Raw genomic sequence first — 25,690 nt, forward strand, 5'->3', positions numbered from 1 at the left:
TGCGCGGCGGCACTTTGAATAATCGGCGAGTCACAACAAAAAGCACTTTGCACTACATTTTCAGGCATGTGAGATTAAACCTCCCGATCACCAACAGCCCTGTTTGGTCTCTAAGAGTCCTCAGTTATATTACTTGGTTCAGAATTTAGCCCCTTGTCTAATCTGTAGGTGTTACAGTTGTCTGATGTATTATCTTTATTATCTGCAGATTTTTCCAACAAAATACATGTAGTACTGTAAAGGCTACAATTCTTACAACATCGCAAATCACGTGCTGTAAGTTATGCATCTTAGACTGTGGATTTACATGTGAGGGTGGTAAATCACGTGTGGATGTAGTGATTCGCTTACCCACTAAATAAGAATATTAAGGATATCCACACACAGGCTTTATGACAGGCTAACTCCTTCCTGGTTGATTTGCACGTGTATTTGAAATTTTGGATGTAGCACAAGAAACTTTTTCCAGTGGACTTCCACATTCCACATCTGGCACAAAGTCATAACAACACAGTGCATTGGGTTTCCATAAACAGGAACTCAAGATGCTCGAATGGTCCTTACTATGAGAAACTATGATCTCAACCATAAGTGGAAGCAAAAGTGGCCAAAGACATTGCTAACTAGGGCATAAACATCTATGGCAAGCTAAGACAGACTAACAAGCAACAACATCGGCAAGCCCCTGCACATAAGCCATACTGACTGGATATGCCAACTGCTATCACAGCTGACCAACAGGGTACCCCATGGAAGCTGAAAGCTCACACACTAACACACAAACAAACCGCCAATGCTACCCTACACTAATAATCCAATATATGACCTATTGGACACTAACAGATGATGAACCCAACTGTTACAGGTACGCTGATGCTGATTGAGAAGTCAACACCTGTATCCAACTGCAGATGCCGAGTAACACTGCTTCACAATAGCAAAGGTATCTGCCTGCATGTTACCCACTACTAACAAAATCTACCTCTGAATGACCTGTCTAAGGCAGTAAGAAAACGGCTACTGCTCTTACAATGTGACCCAGCTATTGCAGAGGTTTTTTCCCCCGGGCCCTTGCCTTGGCACTGTTTTTTCCTGTGCCCTTCAAACTGATACTCTTTGTTCAACTTCTGACCCAATCTATCTTCAGGTGAGTGCGTATTAATGATTAATCATAAGCAGACTTACGTAAACATCGCATTACCCACATCCTGTGAGACCTCACTTAGTGAAAACTAACCAATATGGAGAGATGGCAGTGGACCTTTTGTGTTGGCCATCACGCTGGTGTGGGCGTGGAGGAACTCCACCCTGTTTGGGTTTCCGTAACAAGCTCTAAAGTGGTAAACAAGTTCAGCGATGACCACTTAGCAGTGTTCTCGTCAATCTTGTGCTTGTACCTAGTGCCATTTGCAGTGCTACATTTTTGCTTCTCAGTTGATCAGACTGGTTTTCCTTGTATCACAAATGGAGATGTCCACATAATGGATATGAGTGTTGTAAGTGTTTAACAAAGGTCACATCACAGAAGTTTGCTGTAGCACAGCAGGCACCAGGCAGTGACACCAACCCAGTAAAATTGATGATAAATATTTCAGGTCAGGATCAGGTTCTGGTACCATGCAGAACTTTGTTATACGCAGCAGTGCAAGATATTCCAGCAACTTTTCTTTTAAATACCTCTGTCTCAGTCTGAGTTACAGATTAGTATAAAAATTTTAGTATGGGCACTCCCCCACTCAGTGAATTACAATCAAAGTTGTGGGTGTATGGCCACCATGAGGCGTCCCTTCTAGGGCATATGCAACTGACAGTCAATTATCACTAGTTGTCCCAGACATCGCCATTTCTGGTTGTGGCAGATCTGTCAGTCGAGAATATATATAATGCTGCCACACATCCCACTTTTGGATTTTCATTACTTCATGAAGTGCTCTCTCCATCTCATTGGTGCCCGTTCAGTTGTAACCTGTGCTGCCACTGATACACTTCATATCCAATTTGCACCACTGAGCCATGTTCGGGGAAAGCAGTTGACATTCAAGCCCACATTGTCTTGAAGCCTACAGTAAGTCCCAGATTATGCAGAGCCCACCCAATTCCATTGGCCATTAAGTAAGAGGTTAAGGTTGAACTAGACAGACTACAGCAATCACAAGTTCTGTTTCCCACTCAGCAGGCTTCATGGTAGTGTGCTCAGGAGACTTGGGGCAGCGGGAAGGGGGCTTTAGTTGGTTGTAGGGGTACTTTAACCAAACAATTAATGCTCAAGTGAATACAGTTTCTTATCTCTTACTTCAGGGTCATTCCATGTCAAATCAACACACTGATTAAGTTTGATGTTCTCAAATTTTGATGAAACTATGTGTACCTAGTATCCATACACAGTTATGAAAACCATTAATTTTTTCATGATTTAATTAAAAATTTATTAACCCTTGAATTTTCAAATTTTTGTTAAAAATTGCTACACCTTTGAATAGTAAATTGCTATTTTCTGTGGAACCCGGCAATATACACACCTTCATGTGTCATTTTAAAACGCTTTAGATGCGCTTTCATTTGGTATTCAATACGACCACGTTAAAATTTACATTTTTTAAAAATAAATAAGCTTTAATTTTTAATTTTCTAAAAAAAAAATTGTATTTTTAAAATTCTGAAAAAAATAATAATCACAAAATTTCCTTGCACAATACTCTTACACCTCTGAAAGTTTCATTTTGGGATCATCATGGGTTCACATGTTGCAAAATTTTCAATTTCCATGTGTTGTGTGAAAAACGACTTTCACAGAGGTTCTACATTACAAAATCACCAAATTAATTTAAAAACACTGACATTTATGAACAGCTGTGTCTATCACAACTTCTTATAAATTAGAATTAACTGTAAAGGCTCTGTTGCTTTTGACCATGTCATTTTCAGGCAAGGTGCACATTCAGCCTGTTGGAGTCACTAAGTTCATCTTACACTGAACATCCACCACACGAATCCACATAACATCTGGCTTCTCGGGATATGCAAAAGAAGGAGATGAACCACATGGATCAAGAAGTGTCACCTTTAGTTGCTCTTCATATTTCCCCAAAATGTATACAAGCCACTACTTGTTTTTATATACTGTAGTTATGTACCCGTTTCTACCTGTCAATGACAGTATTTCTTGGGGTTTGATGATCAACTGTTGTAATGAACTTTGAGCCATATGAGAATATCTTGACAAAGATTTTTGCTGTCTGAAACTACAGGAGTGAATGCATGAACCATTTGAGCCACTGAAATTGTTAAACCTTTGCTGAGCGACTGTTTAAAAATGTAGCTGTCTCTATGTATTGGTCCCAAGTTACAAATGTAAAATGTATTTCTGAGATGTTTTCCATGGCCCATTTGATAAAGCTGCCGAAGTGTAAGAATTTGAGCCTCCTATGGATGTTGCAAACATTCTCATGCTGCCAATGTCTTTTTGTGCCACCAACTTGATCACATGAGCAGTTGCTGAAAAATTCCGTTCAGCCTCTACGCCACAATCAGTTTGATGAAAACAAAGATTTTTTAAAAAAATTCTTGTTTTTGTACTGAGCAGCAGCACCATCAGAAAATTAGTAATTTTCTTAGGTTCAAAGTGCTTTCTCAAGAATTCAATGAGAGTCCTCTGGAAGCAGAACACAGCTACAGCGTTATGTTCAAGATAGTCTGAAATAACAACACAACTGAGATACTCTGTTTCTGTTTCTCCTTTGTAGTGCACAACAAATGTGTGAACAGTGGCTTGCTGACTTGTCCAATGATACCTCTGGACCTCATCCTGCATCAAAAATGAGTAGTTCTCAGAAAAATCGCAATACACAGAAAACTGCGAATCTTGTAGGCTTTCTATAATGTGTTTCATAAAAGAACTTAGTTTTTCTAAAAAAAATATTTATTTACACGTCAAGTTCCGTAGAACCAAAATGAGGAACAAATCTCCAAGGTCTTGGAATGTGTCAGTACGTGAAACTACAACATAAAAGCAGATGAAAATAAATGTTTACGAATATGAAAATAGTCAAGCCATAAGTTTAAGTAAACGCAATCAACAATACAACAAGAATCAGCTTAATTTTTCAAGGAATTCCTCGACAGAATAGGAGTGACCCATGAGGAAACTCTTCAGTTAATACACTCCTGGAAATGGAAAAAAGAACACATTGACACCGGTGTGTCAGACCCACCATACTTGCTCCGGACACTGCGAGAGGGCTGTACAAGCAATGATCACACGCACGGCACAGCGGACACACCAGGAACCGCGGTGTTGGCCGTCGAATGGCGCTAGCTGCGCAGCATTTGTGCACCGCCGCCGTCAGTGTCAGCCAGTTTGCCGTGGCATACGGAGCTCAATCGCAGTCTTTAACACTGGTAGCATGCCGCGACAGCGTGGACGTGAACCGTATGTGCAGTTGATGGACTTTGAGCGAGGGCGTATAGTGGGCATGTGGGAGGCCGGGTGGACGTACCGCCGAATTGCTCAACACGTGGGGCGTGAGGTCTCCACAGTACATCGATGTTGTCGCCAGTGGTCGGCGGAAGGTGCACGTGCCCGTCGACCTGGGACCGGACCGCGGCGACGCACGGATGCACGCCAAGACCGTAGGATCCTACGCAGTGCCGTAGGGGACCGCACCGCCACTTCCCAGCAAATTAGGGACACTGTTGCTCCTGGGGTATCGGCGAGGACCATTCGCAACCGTCTCCATGAAGCTGGGCTATGGTCCCGCACACCGTTAGGCCGTCTTCCGCTCACGCCCCAACATCGTGCAGCCCGCCTCCAGTGGTGTCGCGACAGGCGTGAATGGAGGGACGAATGGACACGTGTCGTCTTCAGCGATGAGAGTCGCTTCTGCCTTGATGCCAATGATGGTCGTATGCGTGTTTGGCGCCGTGCAGGTGAGCGCCACAATCAGGACTGCATACGACCGAGGCACACAGGGCCAACACCCGGCATCATGGTGTGGGGAGCGATCTCCTACACTGGCCGTACACCACTGGTGATCGTCGAGGGGACACTGAATAGTGCACGGTACATCCAAACCGTCATCGAACCCATCGTTCTACCATTCCTAGACCGGCAAGGGAACTTGCTGTTCCAACAGGACAATGCACGTCCGCATGTATCCCGTGCCACCCAATGTGCTCTAGAAGGTGTAAGTCAACTACCCTGGCCAGCAAGATCTCCGGATCTGTCCCCCATTGAGCATGTTTGGGACTGGATGAAGCGTCGTCTCACGCGGTCTGCACGTCCAGCACGAACGCTGGTCCAACTGAGGCGCCAGGTGGAAATGGCATGGCAAGCTGTTCCACAGGACTACATCCAGCATCTCTACGATCGTCTCCATGGGAGAATAGCAGCCTGCATTGCTGCGAAAGGTGGATATACACTGTACTAGTGCCGACATTGTGCATGCTCTGTTGCCTGTGTCTATGTGCCTGTGGTTCTGTCAGTGTGATCACGTGATGTATCTGACCCCAGGAATGTGTCAATAAAGTTTCCCCTTCCTGGGACAATGAATTCACGGTGTTCTTATTTCAATTTCCAGGAGTGTATTTGAAAGCGCACGGGTTACTGTTAAGATTTTTGAATTTGAGTGGTAGCTTATTGCAAATGGTTGCAGCAGTATACTGCACACCTTTCTGCACAAGAGTTAAGGAAGTCCGATACAAATGCAGGTTTGATTTCTGCCAAGTATTAACTGAGTGAAAGCTGCTTCTTGGGAATAAGCTAATATTGTTAACAAGAAATTACAGTGAGGAATATATATATTGAGAGGCCAATGTCAAAATACCCAGACTTGTGAACAGGGGTCGACAAGAGGTTCGTGAACTTACACCACTTATTGCCCGAACTGCCTGTTCCTGAGCCAAAAATATCCTTTTAGAATGGGGAGAATTACCCCAAAATATAATACCATATGACATAAGCGAATGACAATAAGCAAAGTAGACTAATTTTCATGTTGAACTATCACTCACATCAGATGCCGTTTGAATAGTAAAAATGGCTGCAAGAAGTCATTGAACAAGGTCCTGAATGTGGGCTTTCCACGACAGCTTACTATCTCTCTGAACACCTAGAAATTTGAATTGGTAAGTTTCACTAATCAAATGTCCATTCTGTGAAATTAAAATGTCAGGTTTTGTTGAATTGTGTGTTAGAAACTGTAAAAACTGAGTCTTACTGTAATTTAGCGTTAGTTTATTTTCTACATGCCATGAACTTAGGTCATGAACTGCACTATTTGAAACCGAGCCAATGTTACACACAACATCCTTTACTACCAAGCTAGTGTTATCATCAAACAGAAATATTTTAGAGTTACCCGTAATACTAGAGGGCATATCATTTACATAAATAAGGAACAGGAGTGGCCCTAACACTGATCCCTGGGGCACCCCCCACTTGCCTGTACCTCACTCAGACCACACATCACAGCCATTCTCAACATTGTGAATAATCACCTTCTGCTGTCTGTTGCTAAAGTAAGAGGTGAACCAACTGTGAGCTACTCCCTGTATTCTGTAATGTTACAACTTCTGGAGCAATATTTTGTGATCAACACAACCAAATGCCTAAGTTAAATCAAAAAATAAGCCAAGCATTCGAAACCTTTTGTTTAACCTATCCAATACCTCCCAGAGAAAAGAGAACATAGCATTTTCTGTTGCTGAACGACTTCTAAAGCCGAACTGTACATTTGATAGCAAATTATGTGATATAAAATGATTAATTATCCTTACATACACAGCCTTTTCAATAACTTTTGCAAACACTGATGGCATGGAAATAGGTCTAAAACTATCTACATTATCCCTTTATGCCTTTTTATAAAGCGGCTCTATGACTGAGGACTTTAATAGTTCAGGAAACTTACCATTCCTAAAGGAAAAATTACGAATATGGCTAAATACAGGGCTAACATGTGCAGCACAGTACTTTAATATTCTGTCAGGCATGCCATCATAACCACAAGAGTCCTTAGTCTTCAGTGATTTAATTATTGACTCAATCTCCCTCTTGTCTGTATCACAGAGGAGTATTTCAGACATCAATCTTGGAAAGGCATTTGCCAAAAAAGTTATATGATTCTCTGTAGAAACTAAATTTTTATTTAATTCACCAGCAATCCTCAGAAAATGATTCTTAAATACTGTATACACATATCTGATTTATCAGTAACAAAAATATTTTTACTGAGAACTGACTTTATATCGTTGATCTTGTGCTGCTGACTAGACGTTTCCTTCACAACTGACCATATGGTTTTAATTTTATCCTGTGAATTAGCTATTCTATTTGCGTACCACATACTCTTTGCCTTCCTAACAACATTTTTAAGCACCTTACAATACTGTTTGTAATGGGCTACTGTAGCATGATTGTGACTACTTCTAACATTTTGATGTAATTCCCACTTTGTTCTGCAAGATATCCTTATCCCACTAGTCAGCCACCTGGGCTGCCTATTACTGCTAGTACCCCATTTAGAATGTCCTAAAGGAAAGCAACTCTCAAAGAGCATGAGACATGTGTTAAGGAAAGCATTATACTTATCACCTATGTTATCAGCACTATAAACATCCTGCCACTCTTGTTCCTTGACATGGTTTAAAAAACTTTCTACTGCTTTTGGATTAACTTTCCTACATAGTTTGTAATTCAATACGACATTTGTTTCAGTACTAATGCCTTTTAGTGTTAAAATTTGTGCATCATGGTCTGAAAGGCCATTCACTCTTTTGCCAACAGAATGCCCATCTAATACTGAAGAATGGATAGTCTATGGCTGTGCTACTGTTCCCCTGCACCCTAGTTAGAAAAAAACGCAACATGCATCAGATCATATGAATTTATGAGATCTACCAACATCCTTTTTCTTGCACCATCATATACAAAATTTATATTGAATTCACCACATGTAACTAATTTATGGCACTTCCTACAAAATGAATCTAGACCCCTCTCTAGCTCGAGCAGAAATGCTCTGAAGTCATAATTAGGGGACCTATAAACAACAACAATTAGAAGTTTAGTTTCACTAAATTCAACTGCCCCTGCACAATATTCAAATATCTGTTCAGTGCAGTGCCATAATACGTCTATGGACTCAAATGGAATACTGTTTTTTATGTACATAGCCACTCCCTCACCCTGCAAGGAACTCCTTGAAAAACAGGCAGCTAATCTGTATCCTGGTAAAGGAAGCCCCCGAATTGTTAAATTATTTAAGTGGTGCTCTGATATACCAATAATTTCAGAGTCAACATCTATAAGCAGTTCACTAACTTTGTTTTGCAATAAAGTCATGATGGACCAAGATAGCTTACTTCCAAATAAATTGATGAACTCTTTAGTTGATTTTTGTAATGTTTTAATTTACACCCATCCACAGAAATCCACTGTCGAAAGGTGACATCGTCTTTCAGCTTTTCTTCGAATGCCTTCTGAAGTATGGTCTTGATTTCCTTGTCCCCAGAGCATGAATTAGTCTCCCCACTGCCAATCTATTGATGGTGGATTGCACAGAACCTTCGCAAGACAATGTGTATATGGCTATATTTCTCCATTTGTTACTGAGTTCAACCTCGTATTTTCAAATTTTGGTGAATGGTGTGCGTGCGCACCTCTGCCTGCGCGCGCACGCGCATCGTATTTTCAAATTTTGGTGAATGGTGCGCGCGCGCGCCCACACACACACACACACACACACACACACACACACACACACATGTATGTATCACAGGGGGCTGCTAGAACACAATTTTTAGGTCTTCCATAACATGTGTTGAAAGTTACTAAAATCAAATAGGAAGAATGTAGAATTTAAAAAATACATCAGTGTGTTCAAAAGGCAAACAGAGGTACACATAAATTAACATTCTGCAGGGACACTGAGAGCTACTGTTCACACAGGATGCCACAAATTTTATGATGTAGTGGCACAATTTGCAATGTGGTGTCATACGTCTCACCTGACGTGATTCGGGCATGTGTTAATACACCAGCTTTAATTCTTGTAGTATGACCTGATCCCATGATGATCCCAAAATGAAACTTTCCGAGGTGTAAGAGTATAGTGCAAGGAAATTTTGTGATTTTTTTTTTTTTTTAATTTTTAAAATATGGCTTTTTCATAAAATTCAAATTTAAATAATTTTTTTAAATGATTGTAATATAAACACCATCATGTTGCATGCCAAATGAAAGCCTCTATAAAGAGCTTTAAAATGACACATTTTGCAGGTCTGTATCTCATCTGGTTCAGGAGAAAATGGCAATTTACTACTCCAGGGTGTAGAAATTTATAACGAAAATTTTAAGATTCAAGGCTTCATAAATTTTTAATTAAACTACGGAAAAAAAAGAGATTTTATGGTTTTCATACATAACTGTTTGGGGACACTGGGTACACAAAGTTTCATCAAAATCTGAGAGGTAAATTTTTGGTCAAAATTGTGTTGACTAGACACAGAATGACCCTTTATACAGATAAACACTTGTCTAAATTTTTGGGAAATAAACAATTCTCAAATATCAGTCTAGCGAAGGCATATTTTTGGTTGCCTCTTGGTGAAAACTTATGGAAGATATTGGTCTTGAACATGAAGTTGGGACTGTGTCAATATACATTATAACCCTGCTTTTATGTTTCCGGAATTAATATTTTCCCTCCATTTACTACACCCTTTGTTGCTCCCATCAAATTTCCCATGTTTATAATGTTAATTTCCACTCAATTTTGTGTCAACATATTTGTAATTTTCCCACAATTTATGCTTTATGAAACAAAGTTCGTGGAGGAAAAACTAATGTAATTGATATAAAATGAGGCTGGCATGGCACTGGCCTCCACGTAGTGTTTAAAAAGTTATGCAATTATGATTTTTGATAGCAGGTGCTGTCTCACCTTCTGGCAAGTCCGCATTATGAATATGAGTGCCATGACATTGTTTGTTTTCAGTTACACAACCAACTGGACAATGGCTTTATGAGTTTCAATAAATTTGCAGAACATAGCTAAGACGTTTAGGCGTAATCCAGTTCTTCCACAAGTTCTGCAATATATCCAGTCAGGTTCCCAGATATCCAGTGCAGATCAATCTGGACTTCACTACCCCCACTTCCAGGTCACAGGGGATAGCCGCTTGGCCCGCTTTTACCACTAGCTGCGGGTCACACCTGTATACATCAACCTGGCTTCACCAACGATTGAATCATTGGACCTGCCACGTTCTGCAAGAATGCTTTTGCTGCCAATAGTCTCTGGGCCTTTGCAATACGTGCCAGAACAGGCACCACTGTCGTCAGTGGTCTCGAATGTCTTCTAAGTGCCTCCCATACTGATGTCTCCCAGGTCCTGGCAATTGCTTCCATTGCATCATGCTCCCCCATACTGGGTAGGCAGATTCTAGCCCTCTTTGCCAGTTCAAGTGAGAAGCTGTTTAGTAACCCCACTTGACATGCACATGGAAGATAGGGATTTAATAGGAATAATGTCACCTACATCCAGCGAGGGTGTTTGGAATGGTAGCACTGCTGATTTTGTTGGCCAGTCATGGGAATTTCCGTAATGGGAAGTCCCCCAGATGGTGGTCTCTTTCTTTCAGCTACTGTTACCTGACGTGCCTCTACCTGTGGACTCTAACCATTGTGACAGTTTACGATGCATGTAGTGTTCCACCACTGCTGGGCTTAATGGAACTGAATACTAAATGTCTGCTTATCAGATAAGTAGTACTTGGGTTTCATTCTCCCTGTCAAGAAATCCTCATTCCAGTGACAAATTTTGTTTGATGCCCTATGCACTGTTCATAAAAATTGGTATGGTACTGAGGCAAATGTTTTACGAAAATCAGGAAATGCTGCATCCACCCAATTGCCATGGACATGGCTTTAATGTCGTTATGTGAGAAAAGCATGTATTGGGTTTCATATGATGGATGTTTTTGGTACCCTGCCAGTTGGTGTTGAGGATGCCATTCTTTTTGAGATATCTCATTATGATATTACAAACAGAGGGCTCTCTTCAGGAAGACCTTTTTAACAGCTTAGTGTTGTGAGTCGCAATCCATTATTCTTCCCTTTAATCAAAATGTCAAGTGCCAAGGTAACACAATTACTGCATACTTATTATTAATAGTAAGTGATAAACTGTACCTCCTCTTCTGATGTTAGCGGAAGCACTCTCACATCATCTATTGACTTTGAGATGGAAGCTTCATTACCAACACCAGAATCCTCCTGGTTGAGGCTTCTGAACACCATACGAGACACAGGTAAGTGTTCAGGAGATATCCGCCCTACAAAATAAATTACAAAACCGAATAAATAAAGAGAAAGATTTGGTTGTTAAGAGAAGTAAATGCATCTAACAGATAACTTTCAATATCAAAATCATGTTTATGTTGCAGTACATTTGAATTTAATATGATGCTGCACATATGATGCCCTGGAGCAAGAAATTTGAGACCATATCTAGATGTACATTGACAGAAGAAACATAAAGAATTGTACACATTAGCATATGCCTACATCATAGCAATTTCTGTGCAATAGGCACTATGTTACCATCAATCACATAACTATGAAGACGAGACAAATTTCCAATTAGTTGCCATGATCAGGCCCAGTGGATGATGTGCTACCTTGAAAGATCCCTCAGACTGTGGTCATGTGCGAACTGAGCTTGTGTGAATGTGCATGTGTGTTTTCAACTTTAGAAGAAGACCTTTTGGCCGAAAGTTCAAACGTGTAGCAGCCTTTTTGTTGTGCTGTCTACGGCTCAATGTCTCCTCTATATGGTGAGTGGGAATCTATACTACTAAAATAAAATTATGTTCTCTGATAATGAGGAGACCTGAATGGAAATAAATTCATTGCTTCAAGACTACTTTACTACAGTTCACACACACAGGCTTTCTACAGGTGTCACATGTCACACATGTCAGGCATCCTGTTCTTGCATTTTGACATACTGCAGAGCCATCTTTGTTCCTTACTCATTGGTTTGTCTTCATTATTTGACCCACTGTTGATTACAGTAAATACTATTTGGAACTATTTTCCCCATGTTCAAGCCTTAGTTCTTTTCTGCGATGCTGCAGAAACTGCTTACAGTTGATAATTTTTCCTGCAACTGTTCTGTAAAGGAAGTACATTTATTCCAACAAAGTAAAACATATTGTAGAACACTTCTATTGGTTGTTTCTGTGAATCAGCTTTCACTGAATATTTCTCAGTCATCTGGCGAAGTATACCTGCTCCATACTTAGTTTTATTAAAAATTTTATAGTTTCTGAAAGACATTTCAAATCATTTGCAATTTTTAAGAGTTGAATGCGGCATACTGAGAACATGAACATTATTATTTTTCTTACTTTGAAAGCATGATTCATCACAGTAGTTTCATATAGTGATGCTTTCGAAATTCTTACTGATATTGATATCTCTCTTGTCAAACGATTCACTGTATCCATTAGGCACAGCTCTCACTGAGGCGATACAATATGTGATACAACACGTTATCATAAATTTTGTGCATTGTGACGGGTATCAATGTGGCACTCATGTTCCCAAAGAAACAGTACTACAAGTAACATGACACAGCAGCCAGAAATAGCCTGGTGTGTGATGCCTCACTGCCAGCGCTGTCGCGCACAACTTCCAATTGCTTCACGTATTTACTCGAGACTGGAAAGAGATATGCCTGCCCATCCAGAATTAAAAATAATTTCAATATGCTAGCTACATTTAGTACATAGTGTCGTAGGACCTAAAATCCATCATATGTGGACACGCCAGAGATTATGTTTTTCACTGCAAACTTTTCAAAACGTGCTGCGTTTTATCCAATTTTGAAGTATCATTATAAGTATGGGCAACAGTGAAAAGAAAACCAGTTTATTATCAAGCTATGATATCAGAATATATGACAAAAATAAATAAATTTTCTTTACCAAAAAGTTTCCTCAAAATTGAATGAGAAAGAATCCATGCACAAAAAAAAAAAAAAAAAAAAAAAAAAAAAAAAAAAAAAAAAAAAAAAAAAGTAGATTTTAATTTTTTATGCGAAAATTAAAGGTTTTATTGAGAAATGAAATACAGAGACAGGTGTAGCTTCGACTACATAATACAACTGTTTGAGGTACACCAGGAGACTTGAAATTTCCTCTCCCGTGTTATCACATGATGCAGTTGTGTGGAGCAATCAAGGGGTTGTGCGGACAATACAACAGAGGATCGAATTGTTGTTGTATTGATGTAGTCCCAGCGTGAACCACTACGTCATTTCAACTTTCGCTTCTATGTGCTCCAACAATGTGCGCTACTTCTACGTCATATCGTGTGTCGCATCACGTATTGTGTGGCATATCATATTGCTGCTGTGAGAATGTCTTACACTTGTAGTCTGACTCATCAATATTTTGGCCAGGTGCAGAGACAGCAAAAAAAAAACTGTCACTTATAACTTACTCCCATTTTAAAGAAACACACCATATTCGGATACGGACTGATTCTTTGCTCGATTTCATCATCTCACAAGCATATAATTCTGTTAACAGGTGGTTTATACAGCTATTTCTAAATAAAATTTGATACCAAATTTATCCAGCTTACAGGTCTCATATTAGCCTTGTTTGTATAAACAAGCCCCTGGCTTCAGTAGGAAAGAGCTGTTCATCAATTGTGATGTTTTGTCTTTGACTGTAATGCAGGGAACAGTTTTCAGTGAAGACATGAAGGAATTAAAGACATTAGCTGACAGTGGCACCTAATGTCTTTAATTCCTTTGTGTCTTGATTCATAGGGGCTGCAGGATCAAAATGGTTTCTGTTCTTTTGGATTTTCAGTGAAATGTTTTCCAACTTCTGACCACAAAATAGACTTGTCTGCTTTAGTTTTATTAGTCTCTGTTCCCAGCTGTAAAAGCATAAAACTTTCATATCTCTCAATTCACCCCTTGACATAGTATTGCAAATCAACTGCAGCTTCCAGTTTTCTGATGACAAATTATCAATTTCAATTCCATTGGTGCAAAAAAGATAAGGGCATACAAAACTGGAATAAGTGTTCCCAGCTCAGACAGAGAAACATGTCAATTGTTTCCAAGATACCTCTGGTCTTCGGTATCTGTGCACAGCTTTATATCCTTCAGTATAGCATCATCTATGCACAGAATTGTGATATTTTCCTTCAAAAGTGGCGTTGGTCCCGCTGTCTGATGTACACACATTTTGCTTGTGTAGCCTCCTGGGTGCATTCGTGATCTGATCCAAAACCTCTTTTGTCTTGCCTCTACCAAATTCCGAATGGTCCACAAAATATAGTGAAAGTAACTGACACCTACCTTTTCCATACTGTCTTTATCTGTTTTATCAAATATCTTCCCTCTGAGGATGATATACTGGTTTTGATTTCTTGTTACAGGAGTCACTGATGTACTTCACTTGATTCCGCACATTATGGAATGCAAGTATCACTATTAGCTTTTCAATTTGACAACGAACAGACTATTGTTCTGAAACTGTTATACATATTCAATTACTTTCTGATCTGCCAACTTACAGGCTATTTTCAATATCTGTATCACGACTTAGTCAGACCCAAGCACTGTAAGTATACCATGTCGCTTCAGCATAAATCATATATTGCAGCATCAAATCACTCTCTTACTATGCAGCTGTGAATTTTCAGTATTTCCAGATGAAATAAATGCAAAAAGAAATGATAAGTTGTCAAAATGATTGCTACTGTGGCTCTGGGTATACAGTGGGAAATAAAAGTCATGTCTGTTATTTTTACAGTGCAATCTTGTTGAAAACAAAAAAGTCACTTAATTTCAAAGTATTATGGGAAAAAAATATTGACATTATCGACAGACAAATTTAATAGTCAATTTGAACCTATTTACAGCTGCAGTCATAATCTTCTTGACCACTGGCTTTCTGGCATATGAACAATGGGCCCACTTTCAAAAAGATAAATGTCCAAACATAATTTTCAAAAACTTCTGCTTACCTGGTGGCAGTAGACATCAAACAAAACTGTGAATGGGTATAACTGTAATCTGCATGTGGCAATAAAAGAAGAACTATGAGCTTTACGCTGCATTAAGTTGAAACAGTAATTCAAGAGAACAATAATGTTTTTGAAGACTGTTCAGGTGAATTAGTGAAAAAAGTTTACACTTTTGATCTCTCAACAAGAAAATTTGAAGAAGCAACTCAAGACTTCTAGAGTACCTTTACAACAGTCCTCTATGGGAAAGGTGACAAGAAAGTTTGTTAATCATTGAGATATCTTGGCACTACATGGACTTCAACCTCTCATAATGTCCCCTAGCTCAAAATAAATCCATTAAAGGGACATTCTGCTTTCAAAAGAAAGATAAAATCCTCTTTATTATTTTACAGTGTCCCTTGACCCAGGCTTTGAAGCAAATTCCCCTTCAACGTCATACCTGGGCTTGAACTTTTCAGATATATCATATCCATTGTATATCAACAAATTAAGCTATTTTACTGTTATAATAGATAATTCTTCAACTAAGCACCAACTTATACTGGATGTGTCACATATGCTTTTGGTTTCTCTGTCTTTGGTAATGTTCCTTTTATTCACTTTGTTGTGTTAATGTCTAGGTTTCTCATTAACAAAAAAGGTATTTAATTTTATGGTACTGTGCAGAACTGATTCCGACTTGACAACACACGGGCAGGAAAATTCATATTTTTAAAAGAGTTCCTTAATTGTTCTGTTCTGACTTAGACAAAAATAAGATTAGTGGGAAACTTTCCAGCAAAATAACACTATTTTGCAGATGATAATTTGAGAAACCACTGAAATATAGTAATAATACGGTGTTTATGCATCAGATTAGTTTGTAATTAACTATGGTTATTGTACTGAACACTCACATGAAATAACTGTGAGAAAAGTAGCTGTGAATCAGCAACACAAAAAAAGGTGTACGAAATTTGAGCTTAAATTCACAAAATATGGTACAGAATTGCTGTAGCAAACAACTTAATCCAAATATAAATACAGTTTTGAAGGACATTACAGTCTACCTGCTGGTACTCTGGGTCCGGCAATTGTCACTGATGCCTGGCTGTCAGGTAGATCAGTGAGTTCAGGCTGAGTACGGACTGGATCGGCACTGATGTCCGGTGGTGGAGTTATTGAGCTAATTTTGTGCCAGGAGGGTGACACACTCAGCTGAGATGAATCTGCACTGGACGTTGGAGAGGAGGTGCGCAAACGTCGTCTGTGCTGTTCTTCTGATACTGCCAGACTGGGTGGAGGTATCTGGCTTGGAGGCAGGCCACCTCGTACAGCTTCCCGCAGTGCAGTCAGCTGATCACGAACCAATGTTTTCATTTCCCTGCACAAAAATAATTTTGATAATATTTTTCTTATTGTTAAGGGATTCTTAAAATTACACTGCACAAATTTCAAAATCTTCACACTGCATACCATAAACAAATGGAAACCGATGATACTAAAATGAAGTTAGAGATGGAAAATCATGGGTGGAATAACAATACGTAATGGATAGATTGCTACTCACTACATAAAGGAAGTGTTGAGGGGCAGATAGGAAAACTGAAAAAGTCTGCTACATATTATCAGTTATTGTCTTCATTATTTCCGTTCCTCAATTTGCTTGAATTTCATCTTATATATAATCCCTTCTTTCATTTAAATCTTTATGTGCATTGCTTTGTCTGTAGTGCAATTAAGAGTTTATGTTTCAAATGCTTGTTTGATGATTACATAAAAAAGGGTACATCTTTAACGAAAAAGAAGTTCACAGCATTGCACAGTCAGTATAAATATATTGTTTCATCTTTTGTTTTCTAACTGATACATTGGTAGTTTCAAATGTTTAAATATTAAGATAGATAAATAAAAGCTTAAAGATTCCAAGTGAAAAAAGAATGACAGGAAGAAAAAACGAGACCAATTACAAATGTTACTACAGTGATTAAAATGATGCGACAAAGGAAAGGTGTAAAAAAATGAGATTTAACTCAGTTAACTTAACAAAAATAATGACAAAAACCATTTCGATAAATATTTAACAATAAATATTTTTTTAGGAGCTGAGGAGATTTGAACGCACAAATTTTTACATGTGAGATTTGTACCTGATCTGTCACAGTGTGCAACCAATCTATTAAACATCCCTTGTTCCAAGCTGTAGAACATCATGTGAAATTCCCAATATTTGTATAATTACTCAAAAATGAGGGTACACCATGGTGAATGGCTACAGAGTGAGGTACCTGGGACATTAACCTACATCACTGTATAGATGATTTCAAGAAGTCAATACTGCTGCTGAGGACCTCTCCTCTTTAGTCCAACAATATCCAGCATTCTTTTTTCAATGCTGGAATTTTATTCCTGAAATTCAACTTAACTGTAAGAGGTGTAGACGTACTATCTAAAGCGATATATGAAAATTTGTGCCAGACCCAGATTTCACACTTATCACAAGAAGTCACCTTACCACTTAGGCTATCCGAGCATGCTCCTCAGACTGACCCAAACTTCCATGTGTCAACCCCATATCTGTTTCTTCTCATAGATTATTGTACATCTCATGATCACCCTGCAGGTTTTTAGAATCTAGACAATGAGAAGTCTGCTTTCATCGAAGGAAAATGGCATCTTTAGTGTGCATCAACTCATTAAAACAAAATCAGGTGAAAGACACAAAATGGAACATCCGCACCCCACACCAACTAGTTTGTTACCTTCTACATAACTATAATGTGCCTTAATAACTCACTGAGTTGCAATGTTGTGGAGGGATTTAAAAAACTGAGCTGTTCCCACTGTCCAAATGGTATACTGAAAGGCTTTCCAATGAGAATAAGGTTGAAGCAGGATTCCACAAAGTGTAACAGCTACACATCTCAGTCATCAACAACATCACACAAGAACTGGACATCATTCTACAGTGGTGATGTCATGTTACAGCCCTGGAAAGGTAGAAACTGAAACAACATGTCCAGTCATGGCATTACTGCCTCAGTCAATTTGGATTCTGACTGAACATTGTAAAATCTGTGCACTAAGAAACAGTTTCTACTCCTGGGACACTAAGTCTCAGAACAAAATTTAAAGAAGGTTGACACACACTGATATCTTGTGTTCCATTAACTTGGTGGCAGAATCCATAGCAATGAAAGAGGCAGAAATTAAAGTAGCCACAGTGTGATGATGGAAGCTTACTACGGTACTGTGTGACAAACTAATTCCAAAATACACATGACACTCATTCATCCTCTAACACTTATGCTACAGAAATACATAAGCTACATAGGAGAATGGTTGTTTCCTAATTCATCAAATCTTCAACACTGAGAGTGACTGATTTCCACTTTATTTTTGCTGTTGCTCTGTGGGCTGTTCTTGCTTATCTTCTTGCCCTTTGTTATTAGTTATTTGTTGGAGTGCAAACTTAATAGTTCAGTTTAAATATAATACCAGTGGTTCATATGAAATTAATACTGATCATGCATATTATTTACAACCTTTTGTACATTCTTACTTGAAAGTTTAAATGGCAATGTGGATGAAAAAGCAACATAAGCACTATGCACTACATTACCTGACCATTTGACAGTTTTCCTGAACGTTATTCATTCTGTAAAAAAATATGATGGAGAAGACTTCCACATATCACCTTAGGAATTGATTAGGAACTAGCCTCGAATACTTACTTGTTATGAGTTTTGTCAACAAAATTCCAGTAGTAGTTAAGTTTTAAAATCTACGTCATTCTTTTATCTAAAATAAAGAGTGGGAACTATTTTGACTATAACGTTAAAAATAACAAATTTTATTTAAATTAATTATTTATGCTACTGACCAAGGAGTCAATATTTTGTTCACAATTTCACTTTAACCTTGTTTGGAACAACCAACGCAATGTGTATGATTCTGCTAAACAACTATTGTAAATTTACGTTATGCTGAATAAAATAATACTATTTTCTTTTACTAAAGCCAAAAATAATTTTTAAAAGCATGCTGAGGACAATGTGAACTACCATTTTCACAATTTAGGGGATCATACAATCTGCATCTCCATCTACTGGAATTGATGCTAATACAAAGAATAATTTTAGTTGAATAAGTGGGATAAGAAACACAGTATGAAACTGTAACATTGCTTACATAAGCTGCAGTTTGCATACTTCCAGTTCCCTCTCCCTCGAGCCCAGCTGAGCTGCCATCTTCTCTCTTTCCAGGTTTTTCAGCTGCAGTTCTGCTGTTTGTTTCTCTAGCTCTTTCATAGTATCTTTTAATCGAGACTCCAATGCTTCTTGTTTTTTCAACAAATCCTGCACAACACAGAAAAAACCAATTATTTTCATTCAATTCCAAACTAAGAAAAGCTATTTATGGTTTCTATGTGGAAATTAAAATGAGATTAATGAAAACTACTTAAAACTGTAAACATGAAAGTTGTTTTTAAATCTATCGAAAAAAGTCTATTTAACTTAAACCACAAACATTGTTCCCTGAATTGATTGTGACCCTTTGGTTCTGAGTCGAGTGAAGGGAGTGAATCAGACTTCGAAGGTTCTGTGATAATCTAGGTTATGACTTCCTGCACTTGTGGCACGGTTGAGAACTATAGGGTTCTCCTAAATCGGTCAGCTGTGCACTACTCATCAGAGGCTGCTATTCAGTTAGCTGACTGTGCATGAGGTGCAGACAATGGTTTTTTTTACATTAGGCAACTCTCCATTCAATCCTGATAACGACAGCTGTAGGAAGCCCAGAAGTAACAGTGTAAGATCGAAAAACATGCCTCCCACAGGTGACAGTATTAAAATCCTTAGAAAGCTGGTTGAAACTTGAATTTGATATTGGTGAGATTTTTGGGGAAAATTTAAGTGTATATTGAAAGGATAGGCATATGGGAAATGAAGGTGGTGTATTGCTGCAGCAGACAAGAAACTCCGATCCACTGAGATAGAAATCGAAGGTGCAAGTGAGATTGTTTGGGCAAGACTCAGTATCAGGGTGAGCACAAAATGATAATTGGATCCTTCTATCACCTACCATATTCATCTCCTGATGTAACCAAAAACGTTGGAGAAAACATTAGTTCACCTGTATCCAAGTTCTCCAATCATGCTGTAATTATTGGTGGATACTTTAATGATCCAATAGCTAACTGGGAAAATTACAGTTTTATTAGTGGTGGGCATGATAAGACATCCTGTGATACTTTACTAAAAGCCTTCTCTGAAAACTACCTGGAACAGATAGTTAGGAACCACACTGACGATGGAAATACATTGGATCTAATGGGAACAGATAGACCTGACGTCTTTGAGGATGTCCACATTGAAATTGGTATCTGTGACCATGACACGGTTGTGGCAACAAAGATTATGAATGTACAAAGGACAACTAAAACAAGCAGATAGATATTATGTTCAGTAAACTGGATAAAAAATCAGTAGTGTCATATCTCAGTAAGGAACTTGAAACTTTTCAACACAGGACAGATGCATTTAGAGCAACTCCGGCTCAAGTTTGAAAGAATAGTTGACCAAGCACTTGATAGAAATGTGACCAGTAGAACAACCCATACTGGGAGGGGACCTTCAAAGTATACAGTCACTGTAAAGAAAATTCTAAAGAAACAGAGATTATTGCATAATAGATGTAAAACAAAGCATGGGGTAGAGAGATGCTGAACAAAAAACATTTGGCTGTCAAGAGAGCAATGCATGATGCTTTCAATGAAAACTGTAGCAGAATATTGTGAAATGATATTTCACAAAACCCAAAGAAATTCGGCCGCATGTATAGGCTATTAGTGACACCAAAGGTAATAACCAGTCCCTAACCAATGAAACATGAACTGAAATTGAGGGTAGCAAAACAAAAGATGAAATGCTTAACTCCATTTTCAAAAGTTCCTTTACAAAGGAAAACCAAAGGAGAATTGCCCAAATTTAATCCTTGCACCACTGAAAAGATGAATGAAATAAGTATTAGTGTCAATGGTGTTGAGAGACAGCTGATATTGTTAAAACTGAACAAACCTGCAGGGCCTAATGGAATCCTTGTAAGATTTAATACTGAATGTGTGGCTGAGCTAGCACCTCTTCTAACTATAATCTATTGTAGATCCCTCCAACAAAAAACCGTGCCCAGCTCCTGGAACAAAGCACAGGTCACACCCATCTACAAGAAGGGTAGTACAAATGTCCTATAAAATTACTGCCCAGTATCCTTGACATCGATTTATTATACAATATTAGAACATATTCTGAGCTCAAACAGAATGAGGTATATTGAACAGTATGTCCTCCAATGCAAACCACTATGGATTCTGAAAACATCGATCATGTGAAACCCAACAACACTTTTCTCACATGACATTCTGAAAGCTTTGGACCACAGCAAGGTCGGGACAGTGTTTACTGTCAAAAGCACGATCATATGAGATACCAAGTGAAATTTGTGACTGGACTGAGAGCTTTTTTGGTAGGGAGGACACACCATGTTATCTTGGATAGAGTGTCATTGTCAGATTTAGAAGTAACTTCAGATGTGCCTCAGGGAAGAGTGTTGGGACCCTTGCTGTCCATGCTGCACATTTGCAGACAATATTAATAGTAACCTCACACTTTTTGCAGATGATACAGTTATCTATAATGAAGTACTACCTGAAAGACGCTGCATAAATATTCAGTCAGATCTTGATAAGATTTCAAAGTGGTGCAAAGATTGGCCACTTTCTTTAATGTTCACAAACACACTTCACAACACAAAAAAGCATAGTATCCTATGACTATAATATCACTGAGTCACTGCTGGTATTGGCCAGCTCATACAAATACTTTGGTATAGCACTTTGTAGGGATCAGTCTACAGAGGAGATTGCTAGCAAATCACTCGTGCAACCAGTTCTAGGATATCATTCAAGTGTGTGGGACCTGTACCAGATATGAATAACAGGGAATATTGAACATATACAGAGAAGGGCAGCAGAATGGTCACAGGTTTGTTTGGCCTATGGGACAGTGTCACAGAGGTACTGAAGGAGCTTAACTGGAAGATAGAATGAAATTATCTTGACAGCTAATACCAAAGTTTCAAGAACCACCTTTATGGAGTTAGAAAGGAAAAAAAATTTTTTTTTAACATTTTTCCTCCCCACTCCGCCAAGAGTGTCTTTCCGCCGTCCACCTAACCTTCGTAACCTGTTAGTTCATCCCTACGAAATCCCCAAACCACCTTCCCTACCCTCTGGCTCCTATCCTTGTAACCGCCCCCGATGCAAAACCTGTCCCATGCACCCTCCCACCACCACCTACTCCAGTCCTGTAACCCGGAAGGTGTACACGATCAAAGGCAGAGCCACGTGTGAAAGCACCCACGTGATTTACCAACTGACCTGCCTACACTGTGATGCATTCTATGTGGGAATGACCAGCAACAAACTGTCCATTCGCATGAATGGACACAGGCACACAGTGTTTGTTGGTAATGAGGATCACCCTGTGGCTAAACATGCCTTGGTGCAGAGCCAGCACATCTTGGCACAGTGTTACACCGTCCGGGTTATCTGGATACTTCCCACCAACACCAACCTATCCGAACTCCGGAGATGGGAACTTGCCCTTCAGTATATCCTCTCTTCTCGTTATCCTCCAGGCCTCAATCTCCGCTAATTTCAAGTTGCCGCCACTCATACCTCACCTGTCTTTCAACAACTTCTTTGCCTCTACACTTCTGCCTCGACTGACATCTCTACCCAAACTCTTTGTCTTTAAATACGTCTGCTTGTGTCTGTATGTGTGGATGGATATGTGTGTGTGTGTGCGCGAGTGTATACCTGTCCTTTTTTCCCCCTAAGGTAAGTCTTTCCGCTCCCGGGATTGGAATGACTCCTTACCCTCTCCCTTAAAACCCACTTCCTTTCGTCTTCCCCTCTCCTTCCCTCTTTCCTGATGAGGCAACAGTTTGTTGCGAAAGCTTGAACTTTGTGTGTATGTTTGTGTGTCTATCGACCTGCCAGCGCTTTTGTTCGGTAAGTTACCTCATCTTTGTTTTATATATATATATATATACACTCACATGGGAAGTATTTTATTTTATTTTTTAAACATAATCTACACTGGATGAAAATGTTAAAATTTTTACATGCATTACTTCAAGATCTAATAAAGTCGGTAATTTTTTATACAGAAGGCTGTGGACTGCTGTGTTATAAAGGTTAAGTTATTGTATTGGACATGTCCAGAAGAGGATGGGCATCACGTTGAGGAAGTTGAAACATAGTTTGAGAGACAAGAAACTTTCTGATGGTAAAACCATAAGAGGCAGGCTGACAGACAAAATGATTGATGAACTACAGCAGTATTATGGGATGGCCACTAGAAATAATACTGAATGTTTGTTGAAAATGAAGCAGGCAGTACAAGCTACCTTCTTCCACAGACTGCCAACTGATGAAAAACCAGTACACCACCTTTGTCCTCCTGGACTTTATTCATGTGCACTTACCGTAATGCCCAGTACTCAAACAGTTCATACAGCCATAAACATTCCATGCCAGCAGCAGTCATGGAGATCATAAAGCCTATTTACAGAGCCCTGACAAATCCTGAATTACTGAGGAAGTGTCTGCATGGTCAGACTGAAAATCCCAATGAGTCGTTCGGTAATCTTATATGGACTCGCTTACCAAAAAAATGTTTTTGTTGGAATGAAGACACTAAGATTGGAGGAGGGTTCAGTGATGCTGTTATTGCTTTTAATGATGGCAACATTGGTAGGGTGCAAGTGCTACAGCATATGGGAATTAATCCTGAAACAAACTGGTTCAGAGAACTTGAACGGATGGACAAGGTTTGCATTGATAAAACAGAGTTTGCAGCACAGTTAGCCACTAAGGAGTCGAGAAAGACGAAAAAACTTGGAAAAAGATCAAGATGATGATATACAGTATGGTACACGGTGCTTCTGAGTGACTAAAAGTAAAAAATTAAGCATATATTAAGTGAGTTACAGTGCTTTAAGACTTTAGAAGCCGTTTCTGAAAATTTACATTTTCTGTTGCATTTTTCCCTAAATCTCAGAAACCACTTCGGGCACAGTATTAAAATTTTCAGGGAGTAATAACATACATATCCTGAGTCTACTGAACTAAAAGAAGAACATAATGTTATGTATAATTAAAATTATTTATGAAAATGTACAAAAAGTACACAAAATTTTAACTGTGTAATTAAAAGATTGTGTTTCCAAAAGCAGTGGCTGAAATACAATTACTGTAGTTCGGCAGACACAGAACATACAGTCTAATGTCCTGTAAAAGTTTCATGTCAATGGCTACAGTGGTGGTGCCTGAAATACAGGGAAGCCAAGTCACTAAATTTAACATTGTCAGGATAGGGTGTTCCAACACACCTTAAATGATGACTCTAGGGATAAACCACAATCCCCAATGTGTTACTCACAAAGGGATAATGAGGAAAATATTAGAGTAGCTTCATTGCTAACAAACTTTTGCCATCTAGCGCAAATTTTCTACGCCAGATTGATACAAATAAATTGGTTTTTGAGCAAAATATCTGGAGGTGACTTTTGGATATCAACATTTTCAAATTTTTTGCCACCTAGAACATGTTGTAGTGATCGGAATAAATAGAAATCCGTTGGCACAATAACGGGCGAGTATGGTACATGAGGCAATACCTCCCACCCCAATTCAATAATTTTTTCTAGGTTTCATCTTGAAAAACACCTTTCCTGTTGACAATTACTGAGTAGTTTTCAAATAATAGATTTACTCCAGCCAATTGTTCACAGCAAAGACCTGCATTCACAGTCTGTCCAGGTTTCAGCTCTACAGATTTGTTTGGAGAGAGCCACTGACTTTTGCATAATTGAGGACCCATTTTCCATCACCGGTGATAAGGCAATCACAAAGTGGTTCTTTATTGTGCCCCTGAAGCAATAACTTGCATGTGATGGATGCTTTGTTTGTCTTTACCAGTCTGCCGTAAATTTTTTCGGACAGTTGACCAAGGTTGATTAAGAGTGTTGGACAGTTCCTTGTTTGTCTGACACATATTTGCTTCCACTTCCGCTCTTAACATGTCATTGTCTAAAGTTATTGGTCTTCCTGATTGATACAAGCTACAAAGATCAAAATTACCAGATCTTAACTCAGGAAACCTCCCTTGGCATTCATGGATGCCTAACACACTTGAATAAATGTCACAAATGTTTTCGGTAGTAACTAATGCATTATTATCCTTGTGAAACTCAAAAAGCAGAAGCATACAATGCCGGATATGTATGAGGGTTGGCTGAAAGTAATGCCTCCACCTCTGTAACTCTCCAACGACTGACAGCAACGGTAAGCGGCAGGTACTGGCTTGTGCCATAGCCTCTTCTCTACAGCTCCAGCTGGAGGGAAGCCTTAGCATTAAACAGTTGTTTTGTTACAGTGTAAAGTATGGAACCCTGTGCAGACCGTCATCAATGCTATTTAAGCAACATGCAGTCATTGAATTCATGACAGCAGAAGGTGTCACCCCAAAGGAGATTCATCAGAGAATGAAAGCAGTTTATGGTGATTGTGCACATGTGAGTAGTGTGCGT

General features: G+C 39.0%; 1 protein-coding gene across 2 annotated transcripts in view; it reads right to left on the reverse strand.

Moving 5' to 3' along the window:
- Nucleotides 1-25,690, reverse strand: part of LOC124622494 — a 151,994-nt gene that overhangs the window by 34,227 nt on the left and 92,077 nt on the right. For both annotated transcript variants that reach the window (XR_006980636.1, XM_047148207.1), the window contains exons 6-8: nucleotides 19,226-19,392; nucleotides 16,105-16,418; nucleotides 11,192-11,334 (exon numbers count right to left, since the gene is read on the reverse strand). Coding sequence is in view for 1 of the 2 variants with exons in the window: in XM_047148207.1 (XP_047004163.1) it covers nucleotides 11,192-11,334; nucleotides 16,105-16,418; nucleotides 19,226-19,392 (624 nt within the window). In the remaining variant the exon portion in view is untranslated. The remainder of the gene's footprint in view (nucleotides 1-11,191; nucleotides 11,335-16,104; nucleotides 16,419-19,225; nucleotides 19,393-25,690) is intronic.

The sequence above is a fragment of the Schistocerca americana genome, chromosome 7 (assembly GCF_021461395.2).
Source record: "Schistocerca americana isolate TAMUIC-IGC-003095 chromosome 7, iqSchAmer2.1, whole genome shotgun sequence".
In the NCBI taxonomy this organism is placed as follows: domain Eukaryota; kingdom Metazoa; phylum Arthropoda; class Insecta; order Orthoptera; family Acrididae; genus Schistocerca; species Schistocerca americana.